The sequence below is a fragment of the Lepidochelys kempii genome, chromosome 2 (assembly GCF_965140265.1).
Source record: "Lepidochelys kempii isolate rLepKem1 chromosome 2, rLepKem1.hap2, whole genome shotgun sequence".
Classification (NCBI taxonomy): Eukaryota; Metazoa; Chordata; order Testudines; family Cheloniidae; genus Lepidochelys; species Lepidochelys kempii.
In genome coordinates, this window is record NC_133257.1 from 5,542,610 (window position 1) to 5,557,158 (window position 14,549).

The following is a 14,549-nucleotide window of genomic DNA, read 5'->3' on the forward strand; positions in this document are numbered from 1 at the left end:
CTCTCCAACACGAGTTTCTACAAGCCATTACCCTATGATCCCACTGAGAGTTACCAAAAGCAACTACAGCATTTGCTCAAGAAACTTCCTGAAAAAGCACAAGATCAAATCCGCACAGACACACCCCTGGAACCCCGACCTGGGATATTCTATCTACTACCCAAGATCCATAAACCTGGAAATCCTGGGCGCCCCATCATCTCAGGCATTGGCACCCTGACAGCAGGATTGTCTGGCTATGTAGACTCCCTCCTCAGGCCCTACGCTACCAGCACTCCCAGCTACCTTCGAGACACCACTGACTTCCTGAGGAAACTACAATCCATCGGTGATCTTCCTGATAACACCATCCTGGCTACTATGGATGTAGAAGCCCTCTACACCAACATTCCACACAAAGATGGACTACAAGCCGTCAAGAACACTATCCCCGATAATGTCACGGCTAACCTGGTGGCTGAACTTTGTGACTTTGTCCTTACCCATAACTATTTCACATTTGGGGACAATGTATACCTTCAGATCAGCGGCACTGCTATGGGTACCCGCATGGCCCCACAGTATGCCAACATTTTTATGGCTGATTTAGAACAACGCTTCCTCAGCTCTCGTCCCCTAAAGCCCCTACTCTACTTGCGCTATATTGATGACATCTTCATCATCTGGACCCATGGAAAAGAAGCCCTTGAGGAATTCCACCATGATTTCAACAATTTCCATCCCACCACCAACCTCAGCCTGGTCCAGTCCACACAAGAGATCCACTTCCTGGACACTACAGTGCTAATAAACAATGGCCACATAAACACCACCCTATACCGTAAACCTACTGACCGCTATTCCTACCTGCATGCCTCCAGCTTTCACCCTGACCACACCACACGATCCATCGTCTACAGCCAAGCTCTGCGATACAACCGCATTTGCTCCAACCCCTCAGACAGAGACAAACACCTACAAGATCTCTGTCAAGCTTTCTTACAACTACAATACCCACCTGCAGAAGTAAAGAAACAGATTGATAGAGCCAGAAGAGTTCCCAGAAGTTACCTACTACAGGACAGGCCTAACAAAGAAAATAACAGAACGCCACTAGCCGTCACCTTCAGCCCCCAACTAAAACCCCTCCAACGCATTATTAAGGATCTACAACCTATCCTAAAGGATGACCCAACACTCTCACAAGTCTTGGGAGACAGGCCAGTCCTTGCCTACAGACAGCCCCGCAACCTGAAGCAAATACTCACCAACAACCACATACCACACAACAGAACCACTAACCCAGGAACTTATCCTTGCAACAAAGCCCGTTGCCAATTGTGCCCACATATCTATTCAGGGGACACCATCACAGGGCCTAATAACATCAGCCACACTATCAGAGGCTCGTTCACCTGCACATCCACCAATGTGATCTATGCCATCATGTGCCAGCAATGCCCCTCTGCCATGTACATTGGTCAAACTGGACAGTCTCTACGTAAAAGAATAAATGGACACAAATCAGATGTCAAGAATTATAACATTCATAAACCAGTCGGAGAACACTTCAATCTCTCTGGTCACGCAATCACAGACATGAAGGTCGCTATCTTAAAACAAAAAAACTTCAAATCCAGACTCCAGCGAGAAACTGCTGAATTGGAATTCATTTGCAAATTGGATACTATTAATTTAGGCTTAAATAGAGACTGGGAGTGGCTAAGTCATTATGCAAGGTAGCCTGTTTCCTCTTGTTTTTTCCTACCCCCCCCCCCCAGATGTTCTGGTTTAACTTGGATTTAAACCTGGAGAATGGTCAGTTTAGATGAGCTATTACCAGCAGGAGAGTGAGTTTGTGTGTGTATGGGGGTGGGGGGGATGTGAGAAAACCTTGATCTATGCAGGAAATAGCCCGACTTGATTATGTAAAGAGTTGTCACTTTGGATGGGCTAGCACCAGCAGGAGAGTGAATTTGTGTGGGGGGGTGGAGGGTGAGAAAACCTGGATTTGTGCTGGAAATGGCCCACCTGTTGATCACTTTAGATAAGCTATTACCAGCAGGACAGTGGGGTGGGAGGAGGTATTGTTTCATGATTTCTGTGTGTATATAAAGTCTGCTGCAGTTTCCACGGTAAACATCTGATGAAGTGAGCTGTAGCTCACGAAAGCTCATGCTCAAATAAATTGGTTAGTCTCTAAGGTGCCACAAGTACTCCTTTTCTTTTTGCGAATACAGACTAACACGGCTGTTCCTCTGAAACTTTTCTCAAGAAGTTGACCAACTGCTTCACTGAGGCTACTTAAAATCAAACAAGTACACAGCCAATATTCATAACTTCAAATACAAAGATGATTCATGCATGTAAATAGGATGAATATGTACAGTAGATCATAACCTTTGCAGAGATATGTTACAGTGCATATCTAGCATAAATCATATTCCAGTTATGTAATATTTACACCCATAAGCATATTTCTATAAAGCATTATGGGGTGCAACTTTACAGCCATAATGTGCTTAGTTCCAGTATTCCCAGTGCTTAGGGCCATAAATGTATCATGCAGGTTGGATCTAACCCACCAGCCGTATTTTGAGCATATGTGGTGTAGGTTAAAAAAGGATCATAACTCATTGCTAGTCCCTGTCTCTTATACTCACTGATCTTTAAAAGGCTGTTAAAGAGGGGGTTGGGCAACATCCTGCAATAAACTGAAATATCCTGACACCTTTCCAACTATGTGCTGTTCTACTGCCCAGAAACTGCAGGAATTTCTCTAAGAGATTCTAATCTCTAAGAGTTTCGATTAACCATCTTTGATGGGAGACTATCCAAAGAGGAAACAAATTGTTTCTGGTTTCAAACAAGTTTTATTGTCAACTGATTGGATGAGTAATTTACAATAAGAACATTTCCTTGAAGAATTTTGCCTTCTTCCCTGCTCACAAATTGTGCATTGAAAGAAAATAGTGATTTCCTCGAATGTATTGGTCATTCCCATGTACTGACAGGGTGACATTCGCCCGAGTGGCAAAAGGCATAGGTGCCACTAATGTCCCACTTAGGCCTGCCAAGTCCCACTTAGGCTCTCCATGACCCCAGATCAAGTTTACCTAGTTCACAAGGATTCCATGTTTTTTTTTAACTGTGGGGCCTGCAAACACAGCCTGGAATCAAAGGCATTCAGATACTATGGAGATGAGGGCCACGTAAATATCTGGCTAGATACACAGAGGAGTCAAACTGATTTCCTTCCTTCTACACTTCATCACCAATACGAAAAGTTTTGTCTAAAATGAGGGCTTTAGTGGGATGTACATCTTGCCTTGTCCATATGCTGGTCCCTCACCAGAGGGGTGAATTCCATCCCCAAAAGATTTCTGCAAAAAACACTGCATCTGTAACTCGATCACAAGTAGTTCATTGTGAGAATCTGATAGTCAGCATTCAAGCAGCTGTGACTGAACACATGGGGTCACAGGGTATAATTCTGTTTTCTGATTGGATTGGCATAACTCTTAGAATCAGGGTTCTGATGCAGAAACTCAGGATTGAGTCAGCTTAACTTCAGTAAATCGGCTGAAATTCAATAAGGACAAATGCAAAGTACTCCACTTAGAAAGGAACAATCAGTTGCACACATACAAAATGGGAAGTGACTGCCTAGGAAGGAGTACTGCGGAAAGGGATCTGGGGGTCATAGTGGACCACAAGCTAAATGAGTCAACAGTGTAATGCTGTAGCAAAAAAAGAGAACATCATTCTGGGATGTATTAGCAGGAGTGTTGTAAGCAAGACACGAGAAGTAGTTCTCCTGTGCTCCGCGCTGATACAGCTTCAGCTGGATTATTGTGTCCAGTTCTGGGTGCCACATTTCGGGAAAGATATGAACAAACTGGAGAAAATCCAGAGAAGAGCAACAAAAATGATGAAAGGTCTAGAAAACATGACCTATGAGTGAAGATTGAAAAAATTGGGATTGTTTAGTCTGGAGAAGCGGAGAGTGAGAGGGGACATGAACAGTTTTTAAGTACAGAAAAGGTTGTTACAAGGAGGAGGGAGAAAAATTATTCCTCAGAGGTTAATGAGAACAACAATCCACACTGCCCCAACCCTGACCTGGAGGGAGCAGCAGTGGCATGGAGATGGTCTCCACAGACAATCCTCAGTCAGTCTTTGACCTCCTGCTGACTCTTAACAAGGAGGCCAGCAAGCGTCAAGGTTGGCGGTTGTTTATGTGTTGTGGACACCTGTGCTCTAGGAACAGAACTGAGCCCCGCCGAACTCATTTCCTGAAGGACAGAAATCAGAATTCAGATGGTGAAGGCCCCTCACCACTACTGGCTTGGCCTGCATGAGAAGTGGTGACCCTGATGTGAACCTAACAAAGCCTGGAACTGTCAAAGTGCATCTGAAAATATTCAGGGGCCTGCCAATAACCACCTATCACACAAGACAATTAGCTCACACATCTCACAGACCAATGCTAATAGGAGGGGAGAAGATAGGATTCTCTTTTATGTCATACAGAGAGTAGGGGGGAACAAGAAGACAAACCGATCCAGATACTGGATTGAGGATGATAGCATTAGATAAGGAAGGGTTCGCAGCAGTTGGGTTGGGGAGGGAAGAGAAGTTTGAATTGGGTGGGGTGGGGTGTTCGTGGGTTGATCCGCAGCTGAAAGGGGTTTACAGATCAATATACTGAATGGCAGACATCTCAGAGTTATGATGGAGCCCTTGCTAAAAGGAAATGCAATGAAAAAGGATGTAAAATCCCCTCTCCTGCTTTCTCTGCTTATGACAAAGGAGAATAATGCAAGAAAATATTGTAAATATTATAAATGGAAAGATAAATAAAAGACTCGCTTTATGAGGTATGCTCCACACCCTATTTAGCCACCTATTGTCTCGCCTACCTGAGACCAAGCCTTTAAAACTGCTGTCCTTGTTTGCCAAGGCAATCCATCGTCCCTACCAGAGAAGCTGCCCTTTTCTCTGCAAGCTGAGAGGATCCCAAGAAGATGAAGGCTTTTCTAATCATTTTGCTGGCCGCAGTCCTGTGGGCAGAGAGAGGTGAGACTTCCATAGATAATAATGCTTTCCATCGCTAATCTCCCATACACTTACAATTATGCGCCTGATCCAAAGCCCATTGAAGTCAGTGGAAAGACTCCCAATTGGCTTCAGTGGACTTCCTTCCCCAAAGGAAGAGTTTACAGAAGCTAGGATGGGGAGAGAAAGGAACGTCAAACCCTAAAGGATAGTTTCTCATTATTTGCAGATTCTGCCAGCTCCTCTTCTGTTCTGAGATAAATGATTTCTGCGGCTCTTGCTGTTCTTTGTGCAGTCTGTGTTCACTCCACCTTGTACAAGCTCATTCTTTATCTCCAAATATAAATGCTGATCTTCTTTGTAAAAACCCCACTGGTTTCTTTTCTACCTTGCCCATTTAAGTATCCGAAAAATCAATGGGAATGAAAGATTTTCGTGGATTTTAGTCCAAAAAGGACCGTTATGATAGTCTGATCTGACTTTTTGTATAATACAGGATGAAAAACTTGGACCCAGAAATAATAATTATACCACCGCCTACCTCTTATATAGCACAGTTCATCAGTAGTGCACAAAGTGCTTTACAAAGGTGATCAGAATCATTATCCCCAGTAATTTCTGCAGCACACTCATAACTTCTCTTTGAGCTAAAGCAGATCTTTAGAAAGATGTCTAGCCTTGATTTAAAGACTGCAAGTGATGGAGAATCCACCACGTTCGTAGGAAATCTGTTCCAATGGTTGATTACCCTCCCTGCTAAAAAATAGCACCTTATTCCTAGTCAATTTCTAGTCTAGATTCAGTTTCCATCCATTGGATCTCTTTATCCTTTTTCTGTCAGTTTAAAGAACTGTCTCCTCTCAGAAATCTCTTTCCCATTTAGGATCAGAGCCTCTGATCAAGCCCCTGTTAGCATTCTCTTGCATAAACTAAATCGATCCTCTGTCGTCTTAAGTGTCTCACTATAAAGGCAAAAAGAACAAGGAGTACTTGTGGCACCTTAGAGACTAACAAATTTATTTGAGCATAAGCTTTCGTGAGCTACAGCTCACTTCATCGGATACATGCAGTGGAAAATACAGTAGGACGATTTTATATACACAGAGAACATGAAACAATGGGTGTTAGCATACACACGGTAAGGAGAGTGATCAGGTAAGGTGAGCTATTACCAGCAGGAGAGAAAAAAACCTTTTGTAGTGATAATCAAGATGGACCATTTCCAGCAGTTGACAAAAACGTGTGAGGAACAGTGGGGGGGCGGGGGGAGGGGGAAATAAACATGGGAAAATAGTTTTACTTTGTGTAATGACCCATCCACTCCCAGTCTTTATTCAAGCCTAATTTAATGGTGTCCAGTTTGCAAATTAATTCCAATTCAGCAGTCTCTTGTTGGAGTCTGTTTTTGAAGTTTTTTTGTTGAAGAATTGCCACTTTTAGGTCCGTAATTGAGTGACCAGAGAGATTGAAGTGTTCTCTGACTGGTTTTTGAATATTATAATTCTTGATGTCCGATTTGTGTCCATTTATTCTTTTACGTAGAGACTGTCCAGTTTGGCCAATGTATATGGAAGAGGGGCATTGCTGGCACATGATGGCATATATCACATTGGAGGATGTGCAGGTGAACGAGCCTCTGATAATGTGTCTGATGTAATTAGGCCCTATGATGGTGTCCCCTGAATAGATATGTGGACACAGTTGCCAACGGGCTTTGTTGCAAGGATAGGTTCCTGGGTTAGTGGTTCTGTTGTGTGGTGTGTGGTTGCTGGTGAGTATTTGCTTCAGGTTGGGGGGCTGTCTGTAAGCAAGGACTGGCCTGTCTCCCAAGATCTGTGAGAGTGATGGGTCGTCCTTCAGGATAGGTTGTAGATCCTTGCTGATGCGTTGGAGAGGTTTTAGTTGGGGGCTGAAGGTGACGGCTAGTGGTGTTCTGTTATTTTCTTTGTTGGGCCTGTCCTGTAGTAGGTGACTTCTGGGAACTCTTCTGGCTCTGTCAATCTGTTTCTTCACTTCAGCAGGTGGGTACTGTAGTTGTAAGAAGGCTTGATAGAGATCTTGTAGGTGTTTGTCTCTGTCTGAGGGGTTGGAGCAAATGCGGCTGTATCGTAGAGCTTGGCTGTAGACAATGGGTCGTGTGGTGTGGTCTGGATGAAAGCTGGAGGCATGTAGGTAAGTATAGCGGTCAGTAGGTTTCTGGTGTAGGGTGGTGTTTATGTATAAAGGCAGGGTTTTCAGTCCCCCAATTCTTGTAGCTCTTTTTAGAACTCTCCCCAGTTTTCTGCCCTTTGCCAGTTATTATTCCTATTTGCTTCTCTAATTAGTTTTGCTTTTCTTCTTTTCTGCACATCTCAGTAACATTACCAGCTTCCCTTCGTTTCCCCTGGGTGAAAGTCACCCCTGTGCAGAGGGCCAGCACCACCCATGGCTCACTTAAGTTCTTGGGCTTAAATCGGTTTGGCTCCCGTGATGGAGATACACCAATTTACATCTGCTGAGGATCTGGCTCACCAACATGTTGTGTCTGGATAGTAGTGGGTCTGATCCTCAGCTGTGACATGCCTGCTGCGTGTTGCACAATTCTGGCTGACACCGAGCAAGTATTCATGACATTTCACTGGGAGAATAAGGCTGATTTCCCAGCCAATCGAATAAAAGAAACTGTTTTGATAGCTGTTGGATATGCCGTGTTATCTTCCCTTCACAGCTTACTCGCTGCATTGCCACGTGTGTAACAGCACAACGGCGAACACCTGCACGAATCCTGTCAATTGCTCAACAGCTGATCATTACTGCACGACATTTATTAGAAGTAAGTCCCAGCATTACCAGTGCTTAGGGCCGTATTCTGGAGTGGATCAGTACAGGCAGATCCCTACGCCCATGGTCTAATTGCAAGATCAGAGCCTTGCTTAGTGAGTAGTTGATTAAGGGGAGGGAGACAAGTAAGTGGGCAGAAATGGTCCCATTGAGAATACCCCATGTGCTGGGTGCCCCAGCTGGTGTACAACTGGTATAAGGGTCCTATGCTGTCCTGCTCCTATTCCCCAGGGTAGGACATGAGTGGGGGGTCTTGCCCAGAGTGCCCTGCACTATGGCTATTTTCTGCTTTCCAGAACCAATGGAAAATAGAGTGTAAGTTAGACCAGCCACGAGGCTGCTCTCCTTTCCCCTAGGGGCCAGGCATGCCATTTTGAGGAAATTTCTTGTTATTTTGTGGGTAAAAGTGATCAGAATAGGTGGCAGAACTGGTGGCAGAACAAGATCATAGGGGGACAAGGACCTCACTGTCTCTGTTAGAGGTCCATCTGATGATATTCCCTGAGGTACTGGAGGCGTGAGAGAACTTCGTCCCACAATCTGTGCTCTGGATCCATGTCTTTCCTGGCTGGTGAAGGCCAGCGGAGAAGTACTGGGTCCTTGATTGTAGACACTGTCAATGCCTCACTCAGTGAGGACAGGCTTCCTGGTGCTTTGAAGGATGCATTAGTGCAGCCTTTGCTCAAGGAGCCATCACTCAACATATAGAAAACATCCTCCCTTCTTGGGTAAGTCTGTGGAGAAGGTTGTGGTAAGACACCTCTCAGTGTCCAGATGCCTTAGATGTCCTGGGCCCTTCTCATTCTGGGTTTAGACCTAGTTATGGCACAGAAGTCTAACTGCATTGGTCAATGATGTTCTTCTGGTGATGGATGAAGATCAGGTATCAGCTGGTACCATTTATCACAAAGTGTTGGGCTCACCGGCGGACCCTGACAGGATGGAAAGGGTTCCTCCTCAGCGGCTTTATTTTTTTCCCTCTGAGAGATCTCAACAGATAGTTGTGGGCAGTTTCTCCTCCTCCTTCCCAGGAGTTGTCAAATCTGAGATGTCTTGGGGTGCTATTTAACTAGAAACAAATGGATAAATCCCCTGGGATAAATGGATGATTCCATAGCGTTATGATCCCAATGGGATTTAGGATAAAGTCAACACTGACAGATACAGTCTTTGAGGAATCACTTGGGAACTTTTAAATGCTGATTTCCCCTTTCCTTTTCTTGTTTAGACAGCTCCGCTCCTGACTATCTCCTGGAGAAGGGATGTTCCCCATCGTGCCCACTCTCTACAATGATGAAAACTCTTGTCATGCCCCAATCTTCTTTTCTCTGCTGCCAGGAAGATTTGTGCAATGGCGTGGGTGACATGAGAATCGGCTACCTGGCATTGGCAATGAGCATCTTTGCCGGCTTTGTTGTCACCTTTGTCAGGACCGGAGTGTGAAGTGCTGGGCAGAGAGGGGGTTTCCTCGCTGCAGAACCCGCCCAGGGAGAGGCTACATCTCCTCTTTGCAATGCATCCCACCAGGGTTAACACTGGGCCCTTTCTATCAAGTATCATCTTGGATCTATGTCATCACCTTTCTAGGTCGCTTCTCTACCACCTTTCATGCCTTGGTCACTGGGTGGAACTCCATGTCGCTCTGCAGAACCAGAGGGTTTTCTCTCATGTCCTTGGGGCCAGAGACTTAGGAACTCAGCTGGACCGTGCTGCTGCAGTCACAGTTTGAATCCACTATTGGTGGCTGGGGCACGTTGACCTATGCTATATAGGAAAGGTTCCTTTATTTAACCCCATCTGTCCCAGTGAATGTGCTGAAGAAATAACGCTCAGGACTCTCTGATGTTTATGTCCCTGAAAATGTCTGATTAAAAAAATGTCCATTCCTGGTGACGAGTTTCATTCTGCTACAGAGAAATGACTCATAAATATCCCAGCAGGGAGTGGTGTGCGGATGATCAACAGGCACGCATGATAGAAAACAAGCCACAATATACTAGAGATTGGGCCTAAACCAGAATGACTCATCTCCAGCCACCCGCCTTCCCACATTCCTCCTCCAACGTTTAGTGTTTAGTGATGGGACCCTGCCCCCTAACATCCCCCCCGCCCCATTCTGGCACAGGCTCCCTCTGTGACTTTGGGCAAGTTCCTTAGGCCCAAATTTTCAAAGCCACTGACCAAACCAAACTGTGAACGGGAACTCCAGGGGTTCATTACCTCTGAAAACAGAGTGCTCTCTGTCTCGGTTCCCTCATTTGTAGTATGGTGATGGGAGTATTTATTCTCCATTGTAAAGCAGTAGAAAAGCTGCAAATGAAGCCCAATTCTGATCTTATTTACATCCTGGTAGCTCCACTGATTCTAGTGGAGTTACTCCTGATTTACACCAGTGTGGTGATCAGATTCAGTGTCTGACTATTATAGGAATAATAATAAAAATACTTCAAACAAATATGGACACTAAATAAACAAGCAAGTCTGAGAGCTACAAGCTCCCATGCCATAAGCTATTTTGCAATTTCCATCAGGACTTTTGGGCCCAGGGACATCAGCCATTGACCCCCTCAGTTTAACTCTTGAGCCATTCATGGATCCCCAGAACACCCATAGTTCCCCAGTGTTTTCCATATGATGGTGACTCTTTCTGAAGCTAACATATTCTTCCAAAATACAGCGGGAGCAATCCGTACAGGCACAAAATCCCTTATTTGGAAATATCTGAAATGAACAAATAAAAGCAAATGGTCAGAATAACAACAATTTGCTCTTGTTTTCCTTGGCCTTTTGGCTGGAGTGAAAAAACATTTCAGTGTTCTTCTTTTGCCAACAGGTGTTGCTAGCAAACTGTGTTTGTCTTTGCAGGTGGGTGAATAGGCTTATCTGAGGAGTATCAGGAAATGGTCAAGGGGAACAAAACTGAGACTGGAAATTTACACCCAGACAGGAAACTATCAGAACCTCAGCTCTGATGGTAAATAATGGAGCACTTTGGGTAAAGGTAAAGCAGGTGGCCGAGGAGCTACCACCCAGGACTAGGCAACAGTAGTCCACGGTTCTAGTTCCAGTTCCACTGCCAATTCGCAGCGTGACCCTGAGTGAGTCACATAACAGCTCTGTGCCTCAGTTTCCCCATCTACACAATAGGGATAATTACACTGGCTATCCTTGTCCAAAAAGTCTTGTAGAACTGAAAGTTTTATTAGCTACCAAATCTGCCCTCAGTGCTAATCCCCACAACTCCCTTTCTTTCTGAAATGCTAGTTTATCCCTTTTTCAAGGCAATCCTCACCACCAAATGCTGCGTTCTGGAGCGTGAGCCAAAGAAAAGTGGGGTTGGGAACAGACGCCCAGTCCCCTCTGTCAGACTGACTTTTGCCATGGAATAACCAATGGGGCAGTGGGCATGAGGGACAGCTGGGTAACGATAGGGATATGGGTGGGAATTTCAGCCAGTTTCATCTACATCTTTCTCTAAACTGGGCTGCTACATGCCACAGAAATAGGCTTTCACTCAACTAACTCCATGTCATTTATAACACGAAACCATGACCTAAAGATTCCAGGTGATGATGCCACCCTCAAGCTTTCTCCTGAAGATGAGAATCTCTAACATCTTGCCTTATAGTTAAGCACTGGAACATGTTACACAGGGAGGTTGTGGAATCCCCATCACTTTGAGAACAGCTGAGACAAACACCTGTCAGAGATGGTCTAGGTTCACTTAATCCTGCCTCAGCGCAGGGAGGTGAACTAGATGGCCTCTCAAGCCCTTCCTGGCCTGTATTTCTATGATTCTATGTGTCATTATCCCCTGCTCACACCATACCCTGGTTGTACCCCGCCACGTCAGTTTCTTATTTTCATACACTCTGACGTCCCCTTAGTTAACTACTCTTTGAAAACCCTGTAAAGTACTCGCTGCCGACCCTAAGTGTTCCAAAACCATGAGTCAGGCCAACAAAATCTTGAGATTGACTTAAAAATCATGAGTGCTTTAAAAAAATTAATAGTAATTTTAGATTTATTAATTAGCTCTGTGTGGCTAGAAAGCTTGTCTCTCTCACCAACGGAAGTTGGTCCAATAAAAAAATATGACCTCACCCATCTTGTCTCTCTAATATCCTGGGACTGCATACAATGCTCAGGGGGTCAGTTTAGAGAAGAATCCAAAGGCTAGACTCTTATCCAAACTGTTTGAGTGTGGAAATCTCAAAGAAGCCTCCTTTGCTCCTGCTTCCAGTTGAAGCTGCAGGCAAAAAAACAAACAAAAAAAAAACAAACCCAGAAGTGTTCAGCTGAGAATGCAGGATTGTTCAGCCACAGGATATTGTGAAGGCCAAGACTATAAGAGGGTTCAAAAAAGAACTGGATAAATTCATGGAGGATAGGTCCACCAATGGCTGTTAGCCAGGATGGGCAGCGATGGTGTCCCCAGCCTCTGTTTGCCAGAAGCTGGGAATGTGAGACAGGGGATGGATCGCTTGATGATTACCTGTTCTGTTCATTCCTTCTGGGACACCTGGCATTGGCTGCTGTCGGAAGACAGGATACTGGGCTAGATGGCCCTTTGGTCTGACCCAGTGTGGCCATTCTTACATCTTACACTGCATATGCAAAGGGCCTGTGGTTTCAGTACATACATTTGTAACCCAGCCCTGAGGCATGGTTAAGCCTTCTCCCTGTTGCCTACTGCTTGAGACAGCTTCTCCCCTCTCCCCTCAAGAGCAGGGGTCCTGGGTTCTTTCTCCTAGGGCCTGGTGCCTCCACCCAAGGGGGACCCCTCCTAGTGCCTGGAACACAAGGGGTTCTGTCCCTTGGGAACATTTTTATTAGCAAATAATAATCCAATTAATGTGTGTAATCCAATATACGAGGACAACAATCCCCAAAATAACACTACAACAGGGGGTACTTTATTAATTCTAGGCAACAAAGGATATGGGATAAGGAAAGAAATGGAGTAATTAGGATAATAACATAGCAACAATAGCTTAATCCTCTCCCCACCCCAACATTTACAATGGGCCCAAATCACCCCCACTCCCTCCCAGCTCCTGCCTAGGCAGATAGGGAGCTGAAAGTCAGTTCTTGGAGGTGTGACACAGCGCTGTCATCGCTGGCTGGCTTAAAACTCAAAACGGGCACGGGATTTCTTGCAATATCTTCCCCCCTAAATGGGTAGGATGTCTCCCTGGTCCGCAGTCCAATGGAAAGTTACGCTGGCTCTCCGCAGCCTGACCTGAAATCGCTCCTCAGCTTCCTGGGTTGCTGGTCTCTGCTGGGTTGGCACTTTTCAAACAACCCGGTAATGACCACCAGAGTTCAATGTCTCCCTGTGGGTAGGAATGGGATGTTTCTCTGTTCCATTCCAGCAACAGCCAAAAACAAAACAAACCCTTTGCCTCTGAATTCTGGCTTATACTTGCTTTTTGCAGTAGTTTCCAGTGTGTCCAGTTGTGCACTGAAAGCTCTGCAAGTTGTCCAGGGACTGACTGGGTCAGCAGAATTTTGGAGGCATGGTCAGCAAAGAAGCCACTGAGCTGTAAAAAGCTGTGGATCGGTTTTCAGAAAGTCCCTCTCCACCTGGGACTCTTAGCACCCTGGGAAAGGGTGAACCTCTGCCACCATTAACACCATAGTACTCCAGGAGCACCCCCTCCAAAGATTTTACACTTTGCCATGTGCAAGATTGGAATATATGTAACCCTTCTGCCCGTCAGAGTTGGCAGCAACAAGGGCCGGGTTCAATATCTAGGGGTTCCATTCCAATAACACAATGCAAACCGGCTCGAGCCCCCACCCAGTGACCTGGGACAAATATATACCACCCCCGCTGGGTGCCTCCAAGAGGCAAAACATCCCCTCTCGCAAGCACAGAGTCTGAGTGTAGCAAAAGTCTTTTAATAACAGAGAGAAACAATGTGGCATTATGTTGGGGAAACACCACCAACCGGATTCATAACACAACCCATGAGCAAAAACAACCCCACCCCAGGCAAATTGGGGCATGCCCTTTTCCCTTTGGTTCTTGAGTCCAGCAACCCCAAATCACCCAAAGTCCCAAAAGTCCAATGCCCCAAAAGTCTCTGTCCCTGGTCAGGGCAGCCCCAGAGTTCGAAAGTTTATCGGCGGAGCTTTACCTCCCAACCTGGGTGGAAATGGGACGGGGGTAAGAGGCACCTTACGTGATCTGAAGCTGACCGCCCCATAGCTCCATAGCGGCGCTCCGCCAGCCGCCCCACGAACTCCTTCACTCAGCTCCACGGCCCACAAGCAGCTCCTGTCATCCACACACTGCTCCGCGTCGAACTGCTTCACCAGCCGTCCCGCAAACTGCTCCACAATATATCTTCAGGCTCCCCCACTACTTAACACAACACTCAGTGATTTCAGCTCTTAGGTGAATTCAGCTTATAGTAGGGGAGCCCCAGTGCTGGTGCACTGTCAGCCCAAAGTGAGCTCAGCAGCCTATAACTAGACTTCTAATGAAATCAAAATTAGCTCTGATATTCCACAGTGGAGAGAGGAGGAAGTGCAATCAGCATGTAAGGCCCTCACCAAAGGGCCCATGCCACCAAGTACTACTACTTGTCCCCAGCCTCTCTCCATTCACACAGTTTTGGAACCCATGACCCTTGCCTAGCGAGTGCTACTTAGTTGATGGTGAATCCCTCCATCATAACAAAAGG

The 14,549-nt window shown here is 45.7% G+C and overlaps 1 protein-coding gene across 1 annotated transcript; it reads left to right on the forward strand.

The window, feature by feature from the left end:
• Positions 1 to 5,006: 5,006 nt before the first annotated feature.
• On the forward strand, positions 5,007 to 9,390 carry LOC140905832 (lymphocyte antigen 6E-like). The gene is made up of 3 exons (XM_073329330.1): positions 5,007 to 5,058; positions 7,745 to 7,849; positions 9,086 to 9,390. Exons 1-3 carry the CDS (start codon positions 5,007 to 5,009, stop codon positions 9,298 to 9,300), a joined length of 372 nt encoding a protein of 123 aa, XP_073185431.1. The 3' UTR covers positions 9,301 to 9,390.
• The last annotated feature ends 5,159 nt before the right edge of the window (positions 9,391 to 14,549 follow it).

Bases quoted from the DNA above. Each gene is read 5' to 3' on its own strand.
- LOC140905832 (XM_073329330.1), top strand. From the start codon at position 5,007: ATGAAGGCTTTTCTAATCATTTTGCTGGCCGCAGTCCTGTGGGCAGAG. The intron at 5,059-7,744 runs GTGAGACTTCCA...TTCCCTTCACAG, and splicing joins AGTCCTGTGGGCAGAGAGAG to CTTACTCGCTGCATTGCCAC. The intron at 7,850-9,085 runs GTAAGTCCCAGC...TTTCTTGTTTAG, and splicing joins CTGCACGACATTTATTAGAA to ACAGCTCCGCTCCTGACTAT.